Below are 23506 nucleotides of genomic sequence, written 5' to 3' on the forward strand. Positions count from 1 at the left end.
TAGGGTCGCAATCTCCGTATCAGATGTAATTGATACCAGGCTGCCCGGCTCACTGCTGTAATCTGAGCCTCCATGGACAGCTGGGAGTCAAGTATGACCCCAAGACTGCGGACCTAGTCTTTCAGGGGCAAACTTACTCCATCAAGCATCAGGTCAGTAATTCCTAGTTTCCTTTTATCTCCCACAAGTAGTACCTCAGTCTTGTTGGGGTTCAGCTTCAGCCTATTCTCTCCCATCCATCCACTTACGGATTTCAGGCACTTGGACATGGTGTTCACAGCCAACTCCGGTGAGGACTTAAAGGCGAGATAGAGCTGAGTGTCATCGGCGTACTGATGGCACTGCAACCCAAACCTCCTGATGATTGCTCCCAGCGGTTTCACATAGATGTTGAATAGCATGGGAGAGAGGATAGAACCCTGTGGCACTCCACAATGAAGAGGCCAAGGGTCTGAAACCTCATCTCCCAATGCCACCAGTTGCTGCCTATCCGAGAGATAGGAACGGAACCATTGCAGGACAGGCCTCCTATTCCTAATCCCTCTAGGTGATTTAAAAGGATACTGTGGTCAACAGTATCGAAAGCCGCTGAGAGGTCCAGGAGAACAAGGAAGGTGTATTCACCCCTATCCAATGCCCTCCGCATATCATCTACCAGAGCGACCAAGGCTGTTTCTGTTCCATGACCAGTCCTAAAACCCGATTGGTATGGATCTAAATAATCCGTTTCCTCCAAGTGTGTCTGTAATTGCGCAGCCACCACCCTCTCAATCACCTTGCCCAAGAATGGTAAATTAGAGACTGGGCGAAAGTTGTTTAACTCTTGGGGATCCAAGGATGGTTTTTTTAAGATGGGCTTTATTACCGCTTCCTTGAGGGCTGATGGCATTGCACCCTCTTGCAAGGATGCATTCACCACCGCCTTGATCCCTTCGCCCAGTCTCTCTTTACAGCTCATGATGAGCCATGAAGGGCAAGGATCAACCAGACAGGTGGTTGGCTTCACAGTACAGAGCACCTTGTCCACTTCCTCAGAGAGAAGAGGCTGAAACCGATCCCAACAGACCGGAATGCAACTGGCCGACTCTGGCCCACTTCCTGTCTCCACGGCGAGCGGAAGCGTGCTCTTCAGATGCTCGATTTTGTCGGCAAAGTGTTTAGCAAAAGTATCACAGGAGATTTTAGAATGTTCCATGGGTTCCTGAGCAACTGGACTGACCAGGCTTCGGACCACTTGGAACAATCTCCTGGGACAGCACTCTGCCGACGCAATAGAGGCAGCAAAGAAATTTCTCTTTGCTGCCTTTGTTGCCACCTGGTAGGCAGCTATTGCTGCTCTAACCCGTGTTCGATCGCCTTCAGTGCAGGATTTCCGCCACCGGCACTCAAGTCGTCTCACCTCCTGTCTCAGACCCCGCAACCGTGGTGTGTACCAAGGTGCTGTCTGAGTTCTGTTCAGGGGGAGAGGACGTTTCGGAGCCACCCGGTCCACTGCCCTGGCGATCTCCTTATTCCACTCCATCACCAGGGATTCGACCGGGTGACCTTCAGTCACCTCCATATCCCCCAGCGCATTCAGGAATCCTTTGGGCTCCATCAGGCGTCTGGGGCGGACCATTCTAATAGGTCCTTGTCCCCTGCGGAGGGAGTGTGGCATCGAGAAATCTATATTCACCAGATAGTGTGTCTGCGGTTTCGGAAAAGAGAGGCAGAGAAGCAATGAAACCAGCATAACTGCAAGTGTGTCTGCAGCCTAAAAGCTGACTGCACTAGCAGCCGAATCTTATGTCAACACTGATGAAGCATCCTCCATCACATATGAGGGCAACAGGCTAGCTCAGGAATGGGGAACCTTATGTTCTCCAGAGATGCTGCTGAACTACAACTCCTATCAGCCCTACCAAGGATGGCCAATGAGCAAGGATGATAGGAGTTGCAGTTTAGCAACATCTGAGGGCCAAATGCTTCCCACACCTGGGTTAGCTTAAGCAGCACACACATCTCTGTCCTCCAACTGCTTGCTATTAATCCCCATTCCAGCATCTGCACTCTACCTGATGGCAGGGTCAGCCCTGTAGGGGAGCCAGCTATCTGCAGCATCCGACCACATAATGGGGCAGATTTTAGCACTTACCATAACTCTTTACAAATGTTAGGAGTGAGGATGTGAGAAAATTCACCTCACCATCAGCGCTGTCCTTATAGACTTTTCCTGAAGTGAAAGGGTCTGATAATTATCTACAAAACCCTAAATGGCTTGTACTTAAAGGACAATTTACTGTCTTATGATCCTACACAATATGGTCATCTGAGGCTCTCCTCTGGATTCCCTCATGGTCAATAATACCCAGTTATACAGTAGTCTGTGGCTAATTGGCCAAGATACTGAATTCAGAGCCAAATTTCCCCTGAAATGAACACACACTGGTAAATAAGAGGTAGCTTTATTAAAATAAAATATAAGTGCAAAAAATGTAGCAGCAAAATAATTCCTTAAACCAAACAGCCCTTTGTTGTTGTTGTTATTTGCCTTCAAGTTGATCACGACTTATGGTGACCCTATGAATCAGCGACCTCCAGTAGCAACTGTCGTGAACCACCTTGTTCAGATCTTGTAAGTTCAGGTCTGTGGCTTCCTTTATGGAGTCAATCCATCTCTTGTTTGGCCTTCCTCTTTTTCTACTTCCTTCTGTTTTTCCCAGCATTATTGTCTTTTCTAGTGAATCATGTCTTCTTATGTGTCCAAAGTATGATAACCTCAGTTTCATTATTTTAGCTTCTAGTGATAGTTCTGGTTTAATTTTTTCTAACACCCAAGTATTTGTCTTTTTTGCAGTCCATGGTATGCACGGCTGCAGATAAAATACAAAATGCAGAGAGTTCAAGTCAAAAGCAGAAATAACAAATCTGTGTAGCCTATACTCACACAATATAAGAAAGCAAGCAGGGTAACTTCATGGTTACACATCTCCCCAGAGATGTGTAACCTGGATAGCAGATGGAACCCCAACATCAGTAGCACTGGAGAACAAAGACCTGGAATCTTAGTTCTGCTTTTATGGGGGAAAGTCCAGCAATAGCCAGGAGTTAATTAGCCAATTAGGGGACTTTCTGATGATGAAATCTTCCAGAGCTTTTGCATCTAACAGTCACAAGCTTCTCCAACCTTTCCAGGCCTGTGGCCTTGAGGTACCAGTCTCAGGCTGATAAGTCTTATTCACTGCCTAATTAACTGAGTTCAGCTGTGAGAACTGACAGTCTCGCTGCCTTCTAGAGGCCCTAATTCAGGCAAGATGTTCCCCCCACAATTCCTTGCCACAGAACCATTTTACCTAACAGCCTTAACAAATCAGGTGTTCTTGACACCAGTTAAGTGGACGGTGGCTAGAACTTTTCAGTCATCATGTCACCCAGCTTATTAGGGAATGCTTTCATGGGCATTCCTGTCTCCAGGGTTTTAACATCAGTTATATTAGAGTTTTCTCTGCTTTGTTGGTGTTTTAGCATCCTGCCTATGTATTAAAATCTGCAAGAAAGTCCTCCTCATGATTCTGATGCTGGGCAAAAGTCATTATGGAACAAGGCCTTCTCCCTGGTGGCATCTTGGCTACAGAACCACCTGAGATATAATTTGTGCTGTAATTGTTTAGCTTCTGAAGTGAAATTAAAATGTTTTTATTCACCCAGGCTTTTGCTGGGGGTGGGGGCTGATGTGATGTGTTTTGTAAACAGATGTCAGTGAATCTGCCAAAATATTATATTGTATTTTTCTTTTATATAATTTTACTATTTTGTAATCTCTTCCGGGATCATGGAAATCATGAAAGATGAACTACAAGCGCAGTAAATAAATAAAGTTGAATCTATATACTGTTGTTCTGCTTTGTTTGTCTAAGTATTATTTTGATATTTAAAATATTTTAATATTCTGCTTATATGCCGCCTACTGTTTTGCTGAAAGATAGCTTAATTTTTCAAAAAATGAATAAAATAAACAAAGCAAAAAAAGCAAAATTGCACACACAAACTGCACAGTATTAGAACTATTTTTTTTCTATCAACATACTGTAAGGGAGACTGGAGGTGAAAAAAATGAGTCCCTTCTTGGAAATCTGCTACCTAAACCTTCTGAGTCATAAGGTTCCATGGTAAGGCTGACTCTGCTTACTGCATGGCTGGATGCTGACAGCTAACTCCCCATGTGGTTATATGTGCCTCACAGTGATTTTACAATCAGTGAGTCACCACATCTACACAGTGTTGACTGAAGAGCATGGAAAACCACTGCCTGGATAAACCCCAATTGCCATTTACTCTGCAGGTCCTGTTTGGACGAAGGTTGCTCGTGGCTAGCTGGACACCAGAGGGCAGTATATGGTTAAAAATCTGTTTCATATGTAGCTTTTCAAGACTGGAGTTTTTACAAAGGACAACAATAAGGCAGACGTATAATTAGTATTTCCCCTGAGCAACATTTGTGACCAATTTATTCCTGACCAATTTATTCCTCTACGTTTGGCCAAAATAAAGTCTTCTATCCAGTTCCTCTGGTGACCCAGAAAAAAATCAAGTTATAAGCTGGCAATTTAGTAAAGTACAACTGTAGATAGTGGTTTAGTGGGATAGTACAGCTGACCCTGAGAACTGACGTCCAAGATTGTGTGTGGTGGCGGCAGCAGGGCATGTCCAAGGCATCCTCCTCATTCCATATACAGAATCTGACCAGACTGTAATTGAGTCTTCAACACGGGCAATGGGGCAACATCCATCATACCCGAGACTAGCTTAGGAGACTCCGGGGGAGGGGAAATGCCTCACACCCTCTAAAGCAAGAGTAGGCAACCTCAAGTTCAGGAGCCAAATATGGCCCTCTAGACCTCTCTATCTGGCATTAGCTACACCCCCTCCCCAGCCACACCCCCTGACCCCAGGCCACACCCCTCTCTCTAGGCCGCACCCCCTCTGCCCAGGCCACACTACTGGCCTTGCTTCCCTCCCTCCTTGAGTGTTTTTGCTTTGCTGGAATGCATCCTTGACCTCTGAAGCGAAGTGTAGAAACTAGCCGACTGAACAGAGTCAATGTTACATTTGTTGCTCCTTCCATTTTTGCCTCTGGCCCTGCCCACCTCTGCCATGTAGCCTTCAGAAGGAAATGTGGCCCTTGAGCTGGAAAAGGTTCCTGCCCCCCGCTCTAATGGTATGGCCAGCCCTGTGTGGCAGCTGTTTATTTCTTTGTAAAACAGTTCACAGTGAGGAGACATATTAGCTGCGAGCAGAAGCTTGCTGTCCCAAAATGCACACACAAGTGTTTGGTGTGGTATAAAATTGCAGCTTCTGCTTTGTGGCAAACAATTCAAGTGATCCGTTTGCCATGAGCAGCAACATCAAAAAGCAGCCGCCCCTTTCTGCCAATGGCTTTGGATGTCACTTGTGCAAAATGGTTTGCCCTTTCAAGTATATAATTTTATTTTATTTAGTTTCATGGCCTTTAGATTATGTCAAGTTCACATGTCAGGTTTTATTCTGTATCCATGCTTCCTAGAAGCTGAAACTCCCACATGGTCACAGAGTTTAGCAGAAAACAGTAGCTATTCTGAGATTTAAAACCAAAGTTTATCTCGGGCAAGACTTAGACTTTTGCCACACCAAGCTACTACAGGACATAAGCTGAGAGGCGCATCCCACATCCTTCATAGCATCACAGAGAATGATTTATGCATGTGTTTCCTGGTTTTAAGCATTTATATACCACTTTTCAGATGTGCACCTTTCAAAGCACTTCAGAAAATGTGCAATACATCAACAAAGATGTATATAGTACCAAAACAAACCAACCCACATTCTAAAATGCCTGCATGAATAAAACAAGTATTTACTTGGCTTTGAAAAAGTAACAGAGACAACCCCAGGTAAGTTTCTCTGGGAAGTGAGTTCCAAAAATTTGGCACCACAACAGAAAAGGCCCTGTCCTGGATCATCCCAGGTATAAGAATCCACTCATGGTCCTCTGTAATGTGGATCTTGGCAGATTTGTGTAGAAAAGGGCAGTCCTTGAGATATCCTGATCCCAAACTTTAAAGGCTTTGAAAGTTGTAGCCAGCACCTTAAATTTGGCTGGGCAATAGTGAAGCTGTTTCAAGACTTGTAAGATGCATTTCATTTGCATGGTCCCAGTTAGTAACCTAATGTGAAGAATAAGAATGTGGCTCATGCTTGCTCTGACATTGATGACTGTAGGACCTGATCTGGGAGGTGTTGCCCAGCATCCTCTGCAGTGCCACGCTGGATCTTAGGAAGCAACTACATCTGCTTCCTTTGGCCGCCTTTTACTGAAATGCACGTCCCTAGTGGGAGAAAGGGGAGTCCCTCTGAGAGCACCCCGTTCAGTTCTGCATACCTTAGTGCCACTTCCATGAGATGGGTTTAGAACTGTTCCCATGGCGAAATTCACACAGTACACAGTTCATCAGGTTAGAAAATAAACGGATGCTTAGAACTGCCTGCCCATAGAATATTCTTGCAAAATCAAGGCGGATTTTCCATCCCATTGATGTATTTTCCACCAGCAATCCTCCTTGAGAATACTTCCTTCCCTTTTGCAGACTCACCTTCTTGTAAGATCATAGCTCTATAAAACTCTTGTCCTTTTAAGTGGGGAGCACATGCAAAAAAGGCTTCTTGGCAAGTTCAGAAGCAAGGGTTCCAGGGATGCAGCTCTGTCTTTACATGTGACAGAAGCTTGGTGCCCTGCTTATAGGGACTGCTTTTCCTTCCTGCCCAACTGTCTGGAAAGCTACTCCCTGTAGTAGACCGAGGGCCATGAACTTTTAGGAAGAAAAATCAGGATGCAAAATAGGCTTAGCAAATGTAGAATTTAATGCTTGGGTTCTATCCCTGAGTGACAGATGAAAGGGATAAACAGCTGGGAAGCAAGGCCTACTCCATCGGCTCTGCTGAAAGACCGGATCCATCTGCTCCAGTTCTCCCTTGAAATGGAAATGGACTGCCTTCAAGTCGATCCCGACGTACGTGTGACCCTATTAATAGGGTTTTCACGGTAAGCAGTATTCAGAGGTGGTTTTACCATTGCCTTCCTCTGAGGCTGTGAGGCAGTGACTGGCCCAAGGTCACCCAGTGAGCTTCATGGCTGTGTGGGGATTCGAACCCTGGTCTCCCAGGTCATAGTCTAACACTCTAACCACTATGCGACACTGCCTCAAATCTTCAAAAATTACCCAGAAGTAGCTATTTCATCAGGCTGCAGGAGAGTGAGCTCTGCTGAGGGGACCAGCTCCATTTGGTCCCTCTTTTCCTGGAACTGTTTCAGTTCTAGCTAGTCCTTATATATAGTCATTAAGTAAATAAGATCTGCTATGTAAGAACTGGAGCCTTAGTTTGCTCGTTTTCCTCTTGCTCTTCAGTCTCTTTTTCCTTTTGTCTTCTGTCCTTTAGATTGTTAGCTTTGGGGCATGGGTTTTATTTTTATTGGTCTTATGTAAGCCACTCTGGGAACCTTTTCATCTGAAGAGTAGGGTTTTAAAAGATGATTTAAATAACAACAACAACAAATACAGCAACAATACAGAGGAATGTTCCTCTGTCCTCTCCCATCTAGTATAAGTCCAGGAATAGACTGTCTGTAATTACTGGCTTGGACCAAAGACTGGATCTGCTGCCACAAACACTGCACGCCCTGTTTTTGGCAAGCAAGTCCCCTGACCCATTCACCGATGGAAACTAAAATGTGCACGTTGCTGCAAATCAAGATGGGTTGGGCTGGCATGCAAAATGCTTTTTTTTTTTTTTTTTGCCCATGGTGATCAAGCTAGAAAGGTCAAGTTGCCATAAGTAGCGTCAGGAGCAGCTGTCAGATGGCATGGGAAGAAAAGGAGGTGAAAGAACCAGTCTAAGCAGGGTGATTGCATGCAGTGGTGGCAGATGCCCATTGGGACCGGTAGGGAGGAAGGCCAACAGTAGCAGGGCTTATTCTAATGTGCAGCTAGACACATTTTGTGCAGTGTCAAAAAGAAATTGCAGTGTGAAATTAGTTTTTGTGCAGTTGGGCATGTGAGATGTCATAAGGAGCTAGGTGGTTCCTAAAAGAGAAATGGATGAGAAAATATAAAAAGAAATAGAAAATGAAGATATATATTGGTTCTTTAAAATCTGCATAACCTTATATTAATAGTATAGTACTAGACTAATTACTTGACGAGTTCAGGGGCGGGCAGTGCTCTGGCTGCTTGTGCAGCAGGAAAAAAAGCTTAGAATACACCGTGAACAGTAGGTGGAGCCAGAGCCAATGACAGGCGCAGCCAGCTAATTCTAGTTTTGTCTCCCCCTGCCCTCCTCCCTGCTGAGCTCCATGAGGGCAACACTGAGGCCAAGGAAGATGAAGCCAATGCCACCCTCTGGTCTGGTTCTAAATAGGGTAGCAGGCAGGTGGCAGCTGCTGGAGGAAAGACTGGAGTTGGTCTTTCAGTCCCCCATGCGACCAAACAGATGAGCCCCCGCTGACTCTTGCCCTTCTTCTTGCTCTTCTGCTAACATGCTGTGCCAAAGCCCCACAATTCTCCTGGACACCCTAACCTGTCTCAAAACGTAGCAGGGCAAGCTAGGCAGCTGGTGGGCCCAGAGGCTCCCTCGCTATCCTGGACCCCTTGGCTCCTAGTCCTGCTGTCCAGTGCAGCTCCATTTTCTCAGGCTGGATTGTTTTCTCCTCCACTGCCCGCTCGCCGCCCCCATCCCCTTTTCAGTTCTGTCACATTTGTTTTCATTGCGCAAAATTCAAAACAATCACCACTGTTTCTATGGAAACAGATTTGGTGGCTTCTATGGAAACAGGACTGAAGGAGAAATGGAAAAAGGCGGGGGGGGAGGAGTTGCAAATCCCTGCAGAGTTGTGGCTTTTAGAATCGCGCCCACCCACTGTTCAGGCAGCGGCCTGAATGAATTGATAGGGAGGTGTTGCTGCTTCTGTATGACTACTAATAACCAGTGGCGCCTGGCCCATTTAGGTGAGGATGTTCAAGCCTTTATAAGCTTGATTCCCAGCTGTCTTCCCTGTGTGGTTCTGTCTGATACAGGGCTTCCCCTCATGCCGGTTGTTTGAAATATTGTCCCACTATCACTACCACGTTATCCATCCCGCCCCTCGCAATATACTGCAGGTCAGGGAACAGATGCTACTCCTTATATTGCTTCCCTGGTATCTGCCATGAAGAGATGTTCAGCACAGAGCTTCAGTCTCCAGCCACACCTCAACAGGACCAGTTTTCAACCTGTCAGGCTAGGGTGAATCTGCTTTCCTGAATATTCAGGGCTGTATAAAGACTAACATTCTAGCAGGGCCAGGCAAACCACAAGCTAAGCAATCACCCATGGTACCCAAATTACTGGTATCACGGCCTTAGCTTTGCAAATATATTTCCTAAACTTCAGATTCCTGAAGTGTAGGATTTATCTGCCTGTTCAGTACAAGCTTATCAGCAAAATGGGGATCCAAATCAGGACTGGCCCAAGATAATTTACTGCCTGTGAGTCTGAACAGCAAACAGTGCCCCTCCACCAGACAAGATGCATAGTACTAAAGGTCATTCAAGTTATTACAAACATAGGAAGCTACCTTGTACCAAATCAGATTATTGGTCCTTCTGGCTTAATTCTTGTCAACAGTGATTGGCTGAAGTTCACCAGGATTCCAGACAAGGGTCTCTCTCAGCCCTTCCTGGAGATGATTGAACCCACAACCTTCTGCATGCAAAACGGATGCTCTCCCCCAAATGGTAACATCTGAGGCAGATAATCCCACAGGAGTCTCTCCCTGGGAGAAAATACACAATACAGTTAAATAACTAGCACTTTGTGACCCTTTCATGATATCCAAAATCAGGTGCTCGATGTGGCCACCTCACACTGCCTAACATTAGGGCTGGCCATGCTTCTAACCTATTTTAGTGATGGAACCCGGGGATAATTTTTAGTGCAGATTAAGTAACGAGGAGCATAAGCATGTGACAGTTGTTGATGTTCAACATGAAAATAGGAATGTATAATCCCAGTCAATTCTTTATCATTTAAAATGGTCCATTTGTTACATTGTTCAGCATATGATAAGGCATTGTGTGTATTTTAATTCCAGCTGCCATCCTAAACACGCTTACTAAGGAATAAGCCCCACCAAGCACAATGGGAACTTATTTCCAACTAAACATGTAAAGCATTGCACTGTTACATATCACAGAAAACACCTTAGGCTGAACATGCCTTCCAAACTCTGTTTTGGTCCTGTCAAGGGACAGGCTCTTTCTTTACGTTCTCAGCCTCTGGGGCCAAACTGGCATAGCAGAATAGGCTGAGATGCCAGGAATATCACCGCTATCAACTGGGGGTGGTAATGATCTCCTGCAATACAGTGTGAACGGCCAGATTTTGAAACCCTCTTCCTGATAGCCATACTAAAAAAGAAGAGGAGGAAGAGGAGAGCATGTTGGCCAAAGGTAGAAATGCAGAGACGGGAGGCATCAGGCTGCCAAGCTGTAGAGCCAAATCCTACCTGAATGTTGAGCAGTTGTGTGATCACCATTTCTAGATAAATGCTACCATATGCATTTTTGCATTGCACACACATTTGCTGTACAATAGTCCCATTTTGAATCAGAAGAGCAGCACTGAAGCTATTAGTAATAAGTGGTTAACTTAGGGTATCCCATCATTGGGGATTTTATTTTGTATATGCACAAGTGGCTCATTCCCTGCAGTGTGTAAAACAGATGTCATAAAACTGACACAGCAACTTATCACTGGAGAGCTACAGAAAGGAGGCAGATGCTAATGAGCCACCAGTTTGGGAAGATGGAAGGAAGCATGTTTCCATGGAAGTTCTGAGATGCGCAAGTGTGCTAATTAATATGCAAAGTTGCATACAGTTGGATAAAAGGGGAGGGATTGAGCTGCAGTCATTTTTACAGCTGGTATTTCTGTATAACCCACCCACCCCACATGTGTAACCCAGCCAGTTTTGGCTACAGCTTCAAGGAGGGCAAGCTGCCAAAATAGCCCATTACATAACAATAGGTACAGAGGGAGCTGCCATATATCAAGTTAAACCATTGGTCCATTTAACTCCATATTATACTAACCGGAAATGACTCTGCAGGGTTTTAAACATGGGTCTTTCCCAGCCCTACCTGGAGATGCCGGAGACTGAACCTGGGTCCTTCTGCATGCAAAAGAAAATGCTTTGCCACTGAACCATGGTTGATTTTGTTTTTTGTCACATGAAAGATTCCCATTAAACAGTAACTAACTTTCTTAGTGGGATGTTACACGTCTCAGCATGTTCTGCACTCTAGCCATTGTTTTGCCACTTCTAAGAGCTTTGGTTCATTTTTTTTAAAAGTCAATCCATTCACAGTTCTTCCTGTGAAGCAACCCCCATCAATAGCCAAATTGTTTCATTTCACAACTCTTGCATCAAAGATTTAGATTAGACTAAATTAGATGGGGGCGAATATACTTTACTTGTACTAATGATTGGATGTTGGAAGAAGCAGGCCAGGTTACCAGTGGAACTTCCTTCCCTGGAGCCAGTTTCTAAATTGTTCCAATTAAAATAAACTGTCTTGGGCAGTGGTGTCACTAGGGTTGGTGTCACCTGGTGCGGTAACTCCTTGGCGAGCCCCCAAATGTCCTGCTGAGCACGCACATATGCGCGCACACAATGCCATTCACCCATGCTCCTGAGAGGGCGTGTGCCGGAGGGGCACCCAGCCGGAGCAGGGCTGGGAATGCCAGTGCGCCTCCCTCACCCCGCCAATGCTGCTCCGGGTCGCGCCCGCCCACCCGCCTGCCTCCGAGGAGGAGGAGTTGGCTGCTCCAATGCCGACCTGGAGCACTTCTCGGCTCCTTTTTTTAAGATATGTCAGCGGCCACACAAGAGAGTACAGTGCTCCTATTCCTTTCCAATTGTTGAAGTTACCTGGGGATACTCTGCTTTGGATTCCACCTTTCCAGGTTACATTATCAAAGGCCGGAATCAGAGACTTTTCCATGTTTGAATCAGCATTGTGGAGCTTCCTGCTGAGAAAGAACAGTCTGGTCACCATCCTCTGCTCTTTTTTGCCGGCAAATGAAAACCAGCTGTGCCCATTCTTTGTACCCATATTCCAACAGGTGCAGAGAGCCAGGAACAAAGCAATTATGTGTGTGTGGGGGGGTGTTGCTTCATATCTGAACCAGCAATGCAGAGGGAATAGTTGACTGCTTTGAAAACAAATGTGGTTGAAAAGCAGTATACAAATATTAAGAAAAGCAGCTTTTGGAGGAAGCCAATTACAGCTTTCCAAATGAATTTCAAATTTAAGACAAAAAAAATTACCTTCATGGAGGTCCAGCAAAGAGGTGTATATTTTACAGAGTTTTGTGACAAAACTGCCCTTAAATACAAGGCTAACAGTGTTGGTGTTTTTGGAAAATGGGCTTAGGTTAGCTGCAACAGCTTTTCAAGTCAGAAATATACTTTTGAAAAAAGGATTGCCTTTGAATGCAGCATAGCAACCTGCTCTGGCTTGACAGAGTTCAGAATTTTATCTAATATGGTGTTATAGGACTGGAGGGCTGGTTTGGATGCCATCTTTAGGTCCGTCCCCCCCCCCCCGGTGGTTTTATATCTGTAAGATATGATTCTCTAGAAAGAGTGACTGCTAAACTATTCAAACCAGTCCCTTTGTTAATCTAAACTGTATCTGTTATCTCTTTGCATAACTAAAGAGTACAGGTTACTGATTGCCACGGAAAATCCTAGCTGGAGATGTTTCCAGAAGGTAGGCCTTCCCCACTCCCCTGGCTGGAGGTGATACCATCACTGACAGATTGGGGCCAGTCTCCTCTTCCGGTTGGGAAGAAGCAGAGGCCTGAGACACAAGAGGAAACCTAACCGGGGAGCAAGATCTGTTGAGTGTTAATTTGATGAGCCTTTCCATCTTATGCTCAGCCTGTATATATATATAATACCATATATCACAAAAACACCATAGTCTCCAGTTGCCTTCATTCCAAGGAAACCAAACACGAGGTATGTGCTGGCACCCCTGAAATCTCTCACTACTCAAAGATTGGGGTGCATTTAACAATATCATACACAAAAGTCTCTTTGAGAGGTGTAGCTATATTAGTCGGTTGCAGCCAGGGATATAGTCGTCCAGGGGGTCTTGTTTGTTTTTTGGGAGCAGGATCCCTATGTCTCCAGAATCCTATGAGCCAATCAGCATGAAAGGGGAGTGTGTTAGCCACTGATAAGTCTTCTAACATGCTTCCTTGTCCTTTCCTGCTGATTCACATCAGAGTGAAAGGATGAGTCAGCCACTGAGAATACTCTTTTCAGTAGCTAACATTCTCCTTTCATGCTGATGGGCTCCTAGGGATGTGTCTTGTTGTGGGAGAAGGCACTAACAAGGATCTCATTCTCAACCCAGCAGGAAAACAAGAGAGGGACATGGCTGTGCCTACCATAAAGGGACCCTGTATTTCTGGATTTACCGCAAGACTACTGGTTGCAGCAAAAACAGTGAAGACTCTTGCAGCACCTTACAAGTCTAATACATTTATTATGATATAAGTTTTTGTGGACTGATTTATTGTGGCATAAGCTTTTGTGGACTCAGGTCTACGACAACTTATGCCACGATAATCATCCCAACATTATTTGCGACCAAGGAAAGCTTCCTCTGCACAGCACAGGAACAGCCACCCCCAATTCTAGCAGGAAACCAACAGCTTAGCTCAACCTTGTATATGGAGATGTGTTTCATGGTAGACTCAGAATTCTTTGATACCTTGCTTTCATACGGACAGGAAGACTAATAATTGATTTCTTCCCACACACCTATTACTTACTTTGTCTACCACCAGCCAGTCTGTTTCTGCAGTTACCTTTTAATATTCTCCTGGGTGTCTGCAAATAAAAGAACCCCCCCCTATGAACCCCATGTGTACTACCTGAACTCCGTGCAGGAAGAGGCTCACAGTTTGACCATTTTTAAAGTAGCAGGAGGTCGAATATAAGATCGTTATATATAGTTGCTGCCTACCATAGCAGAAGCTCATCATTCATCATCACTCAGCTACTATTATTTGAAGGCAATGCTAATGTAAATAATGTCTTTCTGCCACTACTCTATGCACAAATGTTACACTCTGGACAATAAAAAAATGGGAGAAACCACATCTGTGTAAGCTAGAAATTGTGAGATTTGTTGCAACTCCAACTTTTCTGAGCACATACTTATTTTAAAGAGGTAGAGGTTACTGTTCCAAATACTTGGGGTGCCTAACAAAGATAAAACAACCCAATACAATATTAATATTGTTTTAAAACAGCTGCACTGAAGGTACTGTTTGACCAGGTGTTGGTTCAGTGAATTTGGCTCTGTACTGAGTCTAACAATTTGTTATTCCTTGCCATTTTCTCTGTAGCTCTGCTCCTTTTGGAGCAGCGCTGGCCATCAGACACAAGTGAGTCATTCTGAGGCAAATAGGATGTCCCTAGGAATTAATGTCTGAGGCTTCCACAAAGGCCTCTCCTACAAAGGTATCTGCTGAAAACTATGCAATTGCACATTCGTCTTTTTTAAAAAATTATGCAAATTTGTATTTTGTTCCATTCTGAATGATCAGGCGAATCTTTTAAAGAACACTAGCACACAACAACCATCAATGCTTCTGTGGTCAAAATGTGATGTGTAGATGAGGTTTTAAAAAGGATCGCCTAAATAAATATGGGAGATAAGACACGTTTGCCAGCAATGTTGAATCTAAGTAGATTTTTTATGTCTTGTTATGGAGCCAGTTATGGCTGAATATACACAAAGACACAATCATGAAAAAGGGGAAAAAACAACACGTGCCCACTGCAGTCATTAATGCTCCTCTATACAGTAGATCAACACAGGTACAGGGAAGCACCAAGCAACTCCACCCCCTAGCTTTTGCGCAAATTGTGCAACTATCTGCACTGAGGGAGTCTTTGCCTATATAGCTGTATGCATGAGGGCTTCCACACGACTCAGAGCTCTGTGTGATCAGGATACTGAGTTGTGTGGAAGCCTCTAAATTGGAACAATCATGCAAAGTAGAATGTAAATCCCTTGCATTTGGGGGGAAAGATGGGAAATGGACAGTAGTTCTGAGGTCCAAACTGCGATACTTTCATCCAAATACCTTTGTGCAGTGCAGTGGAGGCAAGGGATTTCACACACACAATTGCACAGCACTACACTGGTAATCAAATGCACATTATAGCAAGTGTAAATCAAATTGATCTGTGCTAAATAAGATCACTTCCAGACAACCTGTTTATTGAGCATTCATTCTGATGTATTTGCTCAAAGGTTGTGGGGATGTTCAATGACATTGCCTACTGGGCATTCATTCAGATTTGTTTGTGGAGAGATTAGACAACATTGCTTCAAGCTAGTGCATTTTTTCATCGTTGCAAAAAGTCTGATTTTGGAGGGGGAAGGGGACCAGGTTTATTGCATAAGAGCTCTAAGTTGCTGTTATGTGATTGAATCCCACCAGAAAATAGCAACAGTTTGGAAGTGTCCAAGGTCTCCTATACATAACCTATGGAAATGGAAATGGACTGCCTTCAGGTCAATTCCGACTTATGGCGACCCCATGAATAGGATTTTCATGGTAAGCGGTATTCAGAGGCAGTTTACCATTGCCTTCCTCTGAGGCTGAGAGGCAGTGACTGACCCAAAGTCACGCAGTGAGCTTCATGGCTGTGTGGGGATTTGAACCCTGGTCTCCCAGGTCGTAGTCCAACACCTTAACCACTACACCACACTGGCTCTCTACATAACCTATAACACCCATATAATTGATCATCTCTGGTATTTACAGGTGTAAGCACTGTGGGACACACAGATCAGATCAGCAATATAACTTGTCTCACCTTTGTCAAGACTATGCATTAGAAGAGGATGGTTACTGATGGAACTCCATCTAAGAGATAGAACAGAAGTGATATTTCATTGGTATTCTATCTCTTGCTTTCACACATGAGTGCTAGAATCCTACAGGTAACACAAGATTCCTTAAGACACCAGGGGAGTACAAGGATTAATGAACTTGTCAGACCTGAGGTTTAAAATAACTTCTTGATGGCTACTTAAGTAACATAACAATGTGGAGACAGAGGTTTTTTAATAGAGTTTTTTTAATGGCTCTTTAAACAGACTTTAATTCTCATTTTCTACAACAATTCAGTGTAAAAAGCCCCGAGTCCATATACAAGTGTTTGAGAATTTGGAGTAGTTTTATTATTATTATTATTATTATTCCAGCTTGGGGGCATTGTGCGGCTTCTATAATTAATTCAATTTGTCTTTTCACACAGGTAGTTATTACCCTGAAGAAATTGACCAGACAAAACATTTCAACCTAAAGACTGGAAAAAACAGCCTCCCCCAGAAACCCTTTGCCAAACCAATGGTAAGACACGCTCCAATCCAAAGTGAGTATTTACAATCCTCTTGGCAAGGGAAGGCATTGATTAACTGGGCACATGGCTGCCATGTTCACTGAAAACCAGTCATAACAAAACTAGGAGAATGTCGAACTACCAGGAGGGGCAATTCAAATCTCTGATATAGATCACAGGAATACAATAGTGGAAATGGTATCTCTCCACATTTCCCCAAATAGAAGAGCTGGAGCATTGTAGGTGGCATCCAAATAGTGTACCTTACTCCCACTTTTGAGTGAGAAATATGTGAGTCAGGGGAAAGCCAGCAAGGCACAAGGCAGTGGTTTCTCTGGTAGCAACAGAACACTTGCTCCCCCACTGTGGAGCAAGTGGATAGTTTTTCTTCCTCTCTCATAATTCTAAAACAGAATGGTTGGCAATTCAGGACAGGCAAAAGGAAGTATTTCTTCACATGGCACATGGTAAAACTACGGAACTCACTACCAAAAAAACCTTCAGGCATCTTTTTTATTGTGCATTCACGATGATTTGTGCTTGTGATGGCAACTGGGCAGTTATTTGTGATCTTGCTTTCAATACTGTTTGCACCAGCAAAAGTTTTGAGGCAGACGTACTGCTTTGTTTCCTGTTGGTGCATGTCCTGTGACTTCCTGCTGAAATCCTGTACCTTTTTATACTACAAATGTTCCAGCTTTTTTTTGTCCCACTTTTATTGTGCTACAGTGCAAGAGGGCCCCTCCAGACGTCAATAATGCAAAAACATTGGGGAAGAATCACAGAATGAATAAAGTGGAATGATGTGTAGACAGTCCAGCATAAATCCACCACTAATGGACTATGACTGTGTCAATGCCCTGTTGCAGACTACACCTGCAAACAAACCACATCAGTCTGGAGGGGCCCTGGGTCAGTTTAAAAAGGGGGATTAAATAAATTCATGGAGGATAGGACTATCAATGGCTACTCGTCAAGATGGCTAAATCCTACCTCCAGTACTAGAGACAGTATAACTCTGAATACCAATTGCTGGGAACATGAACAGGAAAGTGCTGAGCATGAGCCTATGTCCTGCTTGCGGACTTCCCATTAGCACCTGGTTCACCCACTGTGGAACAGAAGGCTGGACCTGATGGGCCTTTGATCTGATCTGGTAGAACTCTTTTTACATATAGTCTTAGCTGTTAATCATAAAGACAGCATGAGAGTGAACGGCAGTCTGGCCTTTCTGGACAAACCACCCCATTGTTTCCAGAACATCAGATTAGATGTACTTCTTTTTTAAAGACAACAAGTCTGAGACAGAAGCAGGACAGGACTGAGACCTAACTTTTTTTTTTTTTAAGAGACACATACCAAACTTTACATGTGCACATCCTTCACACTTGATGGGGCATGCTTTTTTGTATTTGGATAGGCATCCCCAGTTCAAAATGTAAAATATTAGCCGTAAGTACTAGCACTGACGACACATTTTGGGAATGTCGCTTTTCAGGGAGAAGCGGGTGCCAGACTGCCTCCTACACCAGAATATGAACAAAGGATAATTTACAGAGTGGTGCAAAACATAACAACGCAGCCCTTTATGCAATGGACGTGCACAATAAATGCCTCTCCTATTGCACCGCACAAGGGATGTCTGACATGAATGACTGTTAAATCTACCCTGAAGTGTAATAAAAGTGGCATGTTATTTTGATCAGAGCTTCTTTTGATCAGGGGCCAGGAGATCAGGAGAGGTAGATAAGTGAAGAACTTAGAGGGGAGGGGATTGCCTATAGTTAAAAGCTCACTGAAAGGAATGGGGAAAATGTGCATTAGTACCACTACAAGCTAGTATCAGAGAGGCAACCTATTCTTAAATAGGGATGGGGAGGTTAGATTCGGTTCATATTTTAAGTCATCCTTTGAAATTCGCACTTACCCAAATTTTGTGATGCAGTTCTCCAACCAATGTTCTAAAAAATGCATATACTAGAGAAAATGTGTATAAAATGAATATATCAAGTGAAAATAACATACAAAAATGCATTATATTAGGAGATATTAGTAAAAACTGCATACAAAATGTGTTTATTAGGCAAAATTCACACTAAAATGCTGAAGAATTTTCAGGAGGATTATTTTTTTAATTGCAAATTGCTGCAAAAACCTGAAGAACTGAATTTAAGACTGGAAAAATGAGAAATGCAGAAAACTGAAATTGACAGGTCCTTCTATCCCTATCCCTAGAATAAGAGAAATGTGTAAGAGGAAAATTAGATGGAGGTAAAACTGAAGGAGCACAATAACCAGCATCACAGGAACAGTAAACAGATGATGAACCAAACAAGGAAAGCAAAAGGAGGCAGCAGGAGCATCTCAATCTGAGTAAGGGGACTAGAAGGAGCTGGAAAAATGTGGGACTGGAGTAGTCAGGAATGGAAAAGCACAGAGGGGAAACAAAGACAAATTACTAAAGAAATGCAGAGGTTGTGTGCATGGAAGATGCTCAGAGAAGAAAGTGGAAAGCAGATGGAGGTGTTGGGAAGCAGTGAGGGCCTAGGGGGGTAAGTTGAAGGATAAGGTGATGGGAGAAACTATAGAGAGCAAATAAGATGAGTGACTCAAGAAGAATCGGGGTGTTTTATGGGAAGTGACTAATAAATGAAATAAACAAACAACAGGGAAGGGGGAAAATATGAAGGTATTTTAGGAAGGGTTGGGAATGTATTCAGAAAGGGAGAAGATAAGGGCAATGGGGAAAGACAATGAAGGACTGCCAGGGCCACTAGACTGAAATGAAAATGAAGAGCATGGAAGCATGCAACAGGCAGAGGGAAACTGGGATCAAAGCAGGGAAGCACAAAGTCAGCGACAGATGAAAACAAGTAGGAACTGGCTACACACAGTATGCAAAAGCATGAGTGGAGGTCAAAACAATGAGAAGAAATGATGAAGTGCAAGGAAAGTGTAAGGGAATGGTTGAAGGAAATGAGGAAGCACAACGTGCTCTCCGAAAATGTAATCAAGCAAAGCCTCAAGCCCCCAAGGTGGAAATTACAAGCCAACGTGAATATCCTGATGTGGAATTACAGTGATCCAATGGGAACTGCGAAGCACAAAGACAGGGACAGCAGAAGGCGGAGATTAGGAAGTGCTCAGTGTCTGGGATAGAAATCATAGGAACCACTAGGAGTAGGGATGCTTGAGGAAATTGGTGGGTCTGAAATCCAAAGCACTCACCTGATCTGTACCAATGCATAGATTGAAATGTGGTCCACTTTAGACTCTACCCTTTTACCAAATTCCACAAGGTGATTCTATGGCGGGCCTTAAAACATTTTTTTTAAAATAGCAAGTACTAGACACTTGGAGTGGCTGCACATATTGAAAATGGAACTGAAAATGTCCCTGGGAGTCTCAAGGGGGACTGTATGGAGGGGGGAAATGACTGCCCCATGGACCCACTGTACAAAAAAAAAGTGGGGGGGGAAGATCGCTATCCCCATTCTTTTCCTCCATACAATCTCCATGGCAGGGATGGCTCCTCATTATGTTCCATTGCTCCTTGAGGCACTTCTAGCTCAGTTACCAATATGTACGGCAGGAGCTGCCTTTTCTAGATGCTCCAGGTAGCTACAAACTATTTACAGAAAAAGAAGAAAAATGTAAATTGATACAGATTTTTTTTGGGGGGGGGAGAATCCACCCATTTAATGGGGAAACTAGACGTAACAAATTTACAGGAGAACACATGTGAAAGAGACATGAACCAATTAAGAATTTATTTATTTATTTATTATTTCAATTTATATACCGCCCTTAGCAGAATAGCTCTCAGGGCGGTGAACAAACAAGTGAGTTGTACAACAAAATGAGTTGTACATCCCTAATAGGGAGCAATGTGGATATATGAACATGCTACAGTCATATTAAAAAACCAAGAACCCTGATCAGAGGTCAAGAAAAGGTGTTTGGAAGGCATATGAGGTGGGCATGGAAGAAAATACTCAAGAGTGGGGAACAGGAGCAAAGGGCTGGAAAAAGGAGGAGCAGCAATAGAAAAAGAAATATGGAAAAGAGGAATGGAAAGACAAGGGTGGATGTGATGACTAGTGGAAGAAAAATGCGAGCCTGTTGTTCCATGGCCAATTCAGGAGGATGCAGAGGGAAGAATGTCATGCATAACATTTGATGATTGAAATAAGAAAATGGCAGATTGAAATGTCTATGTGAAGTAAATGTTTAACATATACATTGTTGGGGACTACAAAGCTCTGTTCACACTTGCTGAATTTCCCCCTGCAGTTGTGCCAAGTAACAATGCAGCCACAACCAAAGAGTTAGTTTACACACACATGATTATGTGGTGAAATTTAGTGATCTGAACCAGCCCTGGGACAGTGATGTGGTGCTGAGCTGGTGGGAGTCATGCAGAGCAACAGAAAACATGAAGGAGGTGGAAGAGAGTTAGAGCAACCTTTGTAAACCTGATGTCCTCCAGATGCTTTTGTTCAAAACATCTGGAGAACAGCAGGTTGGCAAAGGCTGGGTTAGAGGGATGCAAATAAAGATTAAATATTCAAATAAAAAAAGAAGCAACATCAAGAATAGAGAGAAAGCTCCACTGCAAGCAATGAAGTGAAGCAAAGGAGGAGGGTGAACAGGAGAGGCCCACAAAAGCAGAGCGAAAGGAAAACACATTGCAAGAAGAGGCAAGTAGAGCAGGTCAGGCCACAGCTCAGTAGCTGGGAACACAATGGAAGAGAAACTCAAAAAGTGGTGGTGAAACAATGGCAGAAGAAAGCAAAGCATTTTGTGTGGATTTTTTTTAGAAAGTGTCTGAAAATCCATGAAAGGTTATTGCAAACTCCAAGGGAGTGGAGCCTGGTTGAAACATGATATCAGCACTTTTTTTAAAACACCAACACATTGATTTACCCATATAGCATTCCACTTGATTGACAACAAACAGGTCACCTGCACCTAGGCAGGTAGCATTAGCATGCCTACATGACAAGACACCCAGGCCATGGATCCCTGGCATACACCCGGAAGCACCAGCGACCCCCTTGAATCATGGCACTGGCAGTATGGAACCCTGCATGGGTACACTGTCTTAAAAACATGCCAGAAATGTGTTTAAACTCAGTATGAATAAGGATGCCATTAGAACAGGTGGAAAAATGTATCTCCTTAAAAGTCTGGTCTGAAAGTGAGGGATGGCTTCTGATCCCACTTGAGGCTCTGGGAATTCTTCCCATACACGACAGATCCCTTTCTTTTATTCTTTTTAGGGAATGGGGATGGTTGTAACAGGAGTTCAGCCACTGTCTAGCCACTTCTAAGATCTAAGGGGGCAGCATGATAAAGCAGAAGCACCTGTTGTCACTTGACTCCCGTTTATTAAAAGGGAGGGGTGGATTTCCCTATAAAAGCTAAACAGCTGCAAGTGCTCCAAGTTCTACCAGCAGGAGGCAGAAAGCCTAGGGCATATTCTGCTTGTGATAAGCTATATTTAGGGCCAGAGTTCAATAGCAGTGTTCAGTAGTGCTAAGATGAAATTCCAGAGGAGAAAAAAACTAGCCAATATCAACAAAAGCAAATGAAATGTCAGTAGGTCAAGATTAGCACTTTAGCCCACATGTTCATCTTATGCGAGATAAAATTGTCCTTACCACTTAGCAGGATGACTTAAGCCAAGCTGTCCAGAGAGCCCCTGCCTGGGGCACTTTGCTCATCTAGATGGCCCCTTCTGGCTTATCTTAAAATAATAAATAAATTAGGAGTTCGAAGTGTTACCTGTCTTCCAGTTTTGAAATGCTCTCTCTCAGGAATTACTTTAGCCATCATTGCCTTAGAAATGGCACATGGGAAGTGAAGATGGATGGGATAGAAATTGCATGAAGTGATTCTGAAATCCCATTTGCTATAAAGAGAAAATTGCTCTTTGGGTAATTTGGGGAGCTACTTCCAAGCAGCAAAGAGCAGTGGGACTCGGGGCTATTTGGGGAACTCAAGTAAATAAAGCAGAGAGGAGATTCAAGGGATGGGGAACCTCAGGCCTGAGGGTCAAATACAGTCCTCCCCACCTCTCTGTCTGGCCCTCAGCACTCTCCCCAGGTCCCACACCCTCTTTGGGTAGTTTGTGCCTGGCTGGAATATGCTCTTCATCTCTCATTAAGCTTCTTGCTTATTTGGATGGAGAATAGAGAGGCATGTGTGAGTGTGAGGAAACTAGCCAACTGTACAGAGGTAACATTCACACTCATTGCTCTGCCTACTTGTGCTTCTGGCCTCGCTCACCATTGGCATTCCCCAGAAGGTAATGTCATCCTTGCCTGAAAAAGATTCCCCACCTCTGCTGCATACACTTAAGTTTTCAGAGACTTACGAGGCAGTATGCAGATAGCACGCTCTGCAGTGCACACACTGGCCTTGTTCACACACTAAACCATAGTTCAGTGCTATGCACACAAGCAGCAATGAGCCTTGTCCTCTCCTCCCTCTCCCCTCCCGCAGTCATGCATGGAGACCGAAAGCCTTCATTTCCATTTTCAGCTAACTGCAGTTACTTCTTATGTCCAAACCTTGACAAACTGTGGTTCGTGTGAGCTATGGTTTAGGGAAATGTATCATCTTCAAACTATGGTTAACAATCCTAGCTCGTTTCCCTAAGTCACAGTTAACACAAGCCTCAGTTCTGATGTAGGGTGGTATTTAATGCTAGTCCTACTCAGAGTACACCCACTGAAGTTAACAGACATGACTAACTTAGGCTTATTAATTTCAATGGGTCTTCTCTGAGTGGGAGTTAGTTAAATATAACCCATACTGAGTAACTGCAATTAGCTGAAAACGGAATGTTTTCAATCTCCTCCTCACAGCTGCAAAGAGGAGAGAAGGAGACAGCATATTAGCCCAAGGCTCACTGCTGTTCATAGACACCGCACTAAACTATGGTTTAGCATTAGCCATTCGTGATCTCTTTTGAAGTACAAAACCAGTGTGAACAATCTGCCAAACCCATTTGAC

The 23506-nt window shown here is 43.8% G+C and overlaps 1 protein-coding gene across 5 annotated transcripts in view; it reads right to left on the reverse strand.

Annotated features, from left to right (window-relative positions):
- Positions 1-2428: 2428 nt before the first annotated feature.
- MTCL2 (microtubule crosslinking factor 2) overlaps positions 2429-23506 on the reverse strand; it is a 127898-nt gene continuing 106820 nt past the window's right edge. The window contains exons 16-17 of one of the 5 annotated variants that reach the window (XR_009763437.1): positions 11981-12078; positions 2429-2852 (exon numbers count right to left, since the gene is read on the reverse strand). Coding sequence is in view for 3 of the 5 variants with exons in the window: in XM_061631694.1 (XP_061487678.1) it covers positions 2797-2852 (56 nt within the window). In the remaining 2 variants the exon portion in view is untranslated. Of the gene's footprint in view, positions 2853-11980; positions 12082-15958; positions 16009-23506 lie in introns of those variants that run through there. The other 4 variants (XR_009763436.1, XM_061631696.1, XM_061631697.1 and 1 more) reach the window with 4 other exon arrangements.

This window comes from Rhineura floridana, chromosome 6 (genome assembly GCF_030035675.1).
Source record: "Rhineura floridana isolate rRhiFlo1 chromosome 6, rRhiFlo1.hap2, whole genome shotgun sequence".
NCBI lineage: Eukaryota > Metazoa > Chordata > Lepidosauria > Squamata > Rhineuridae > Rhineura > Rhineura floridana.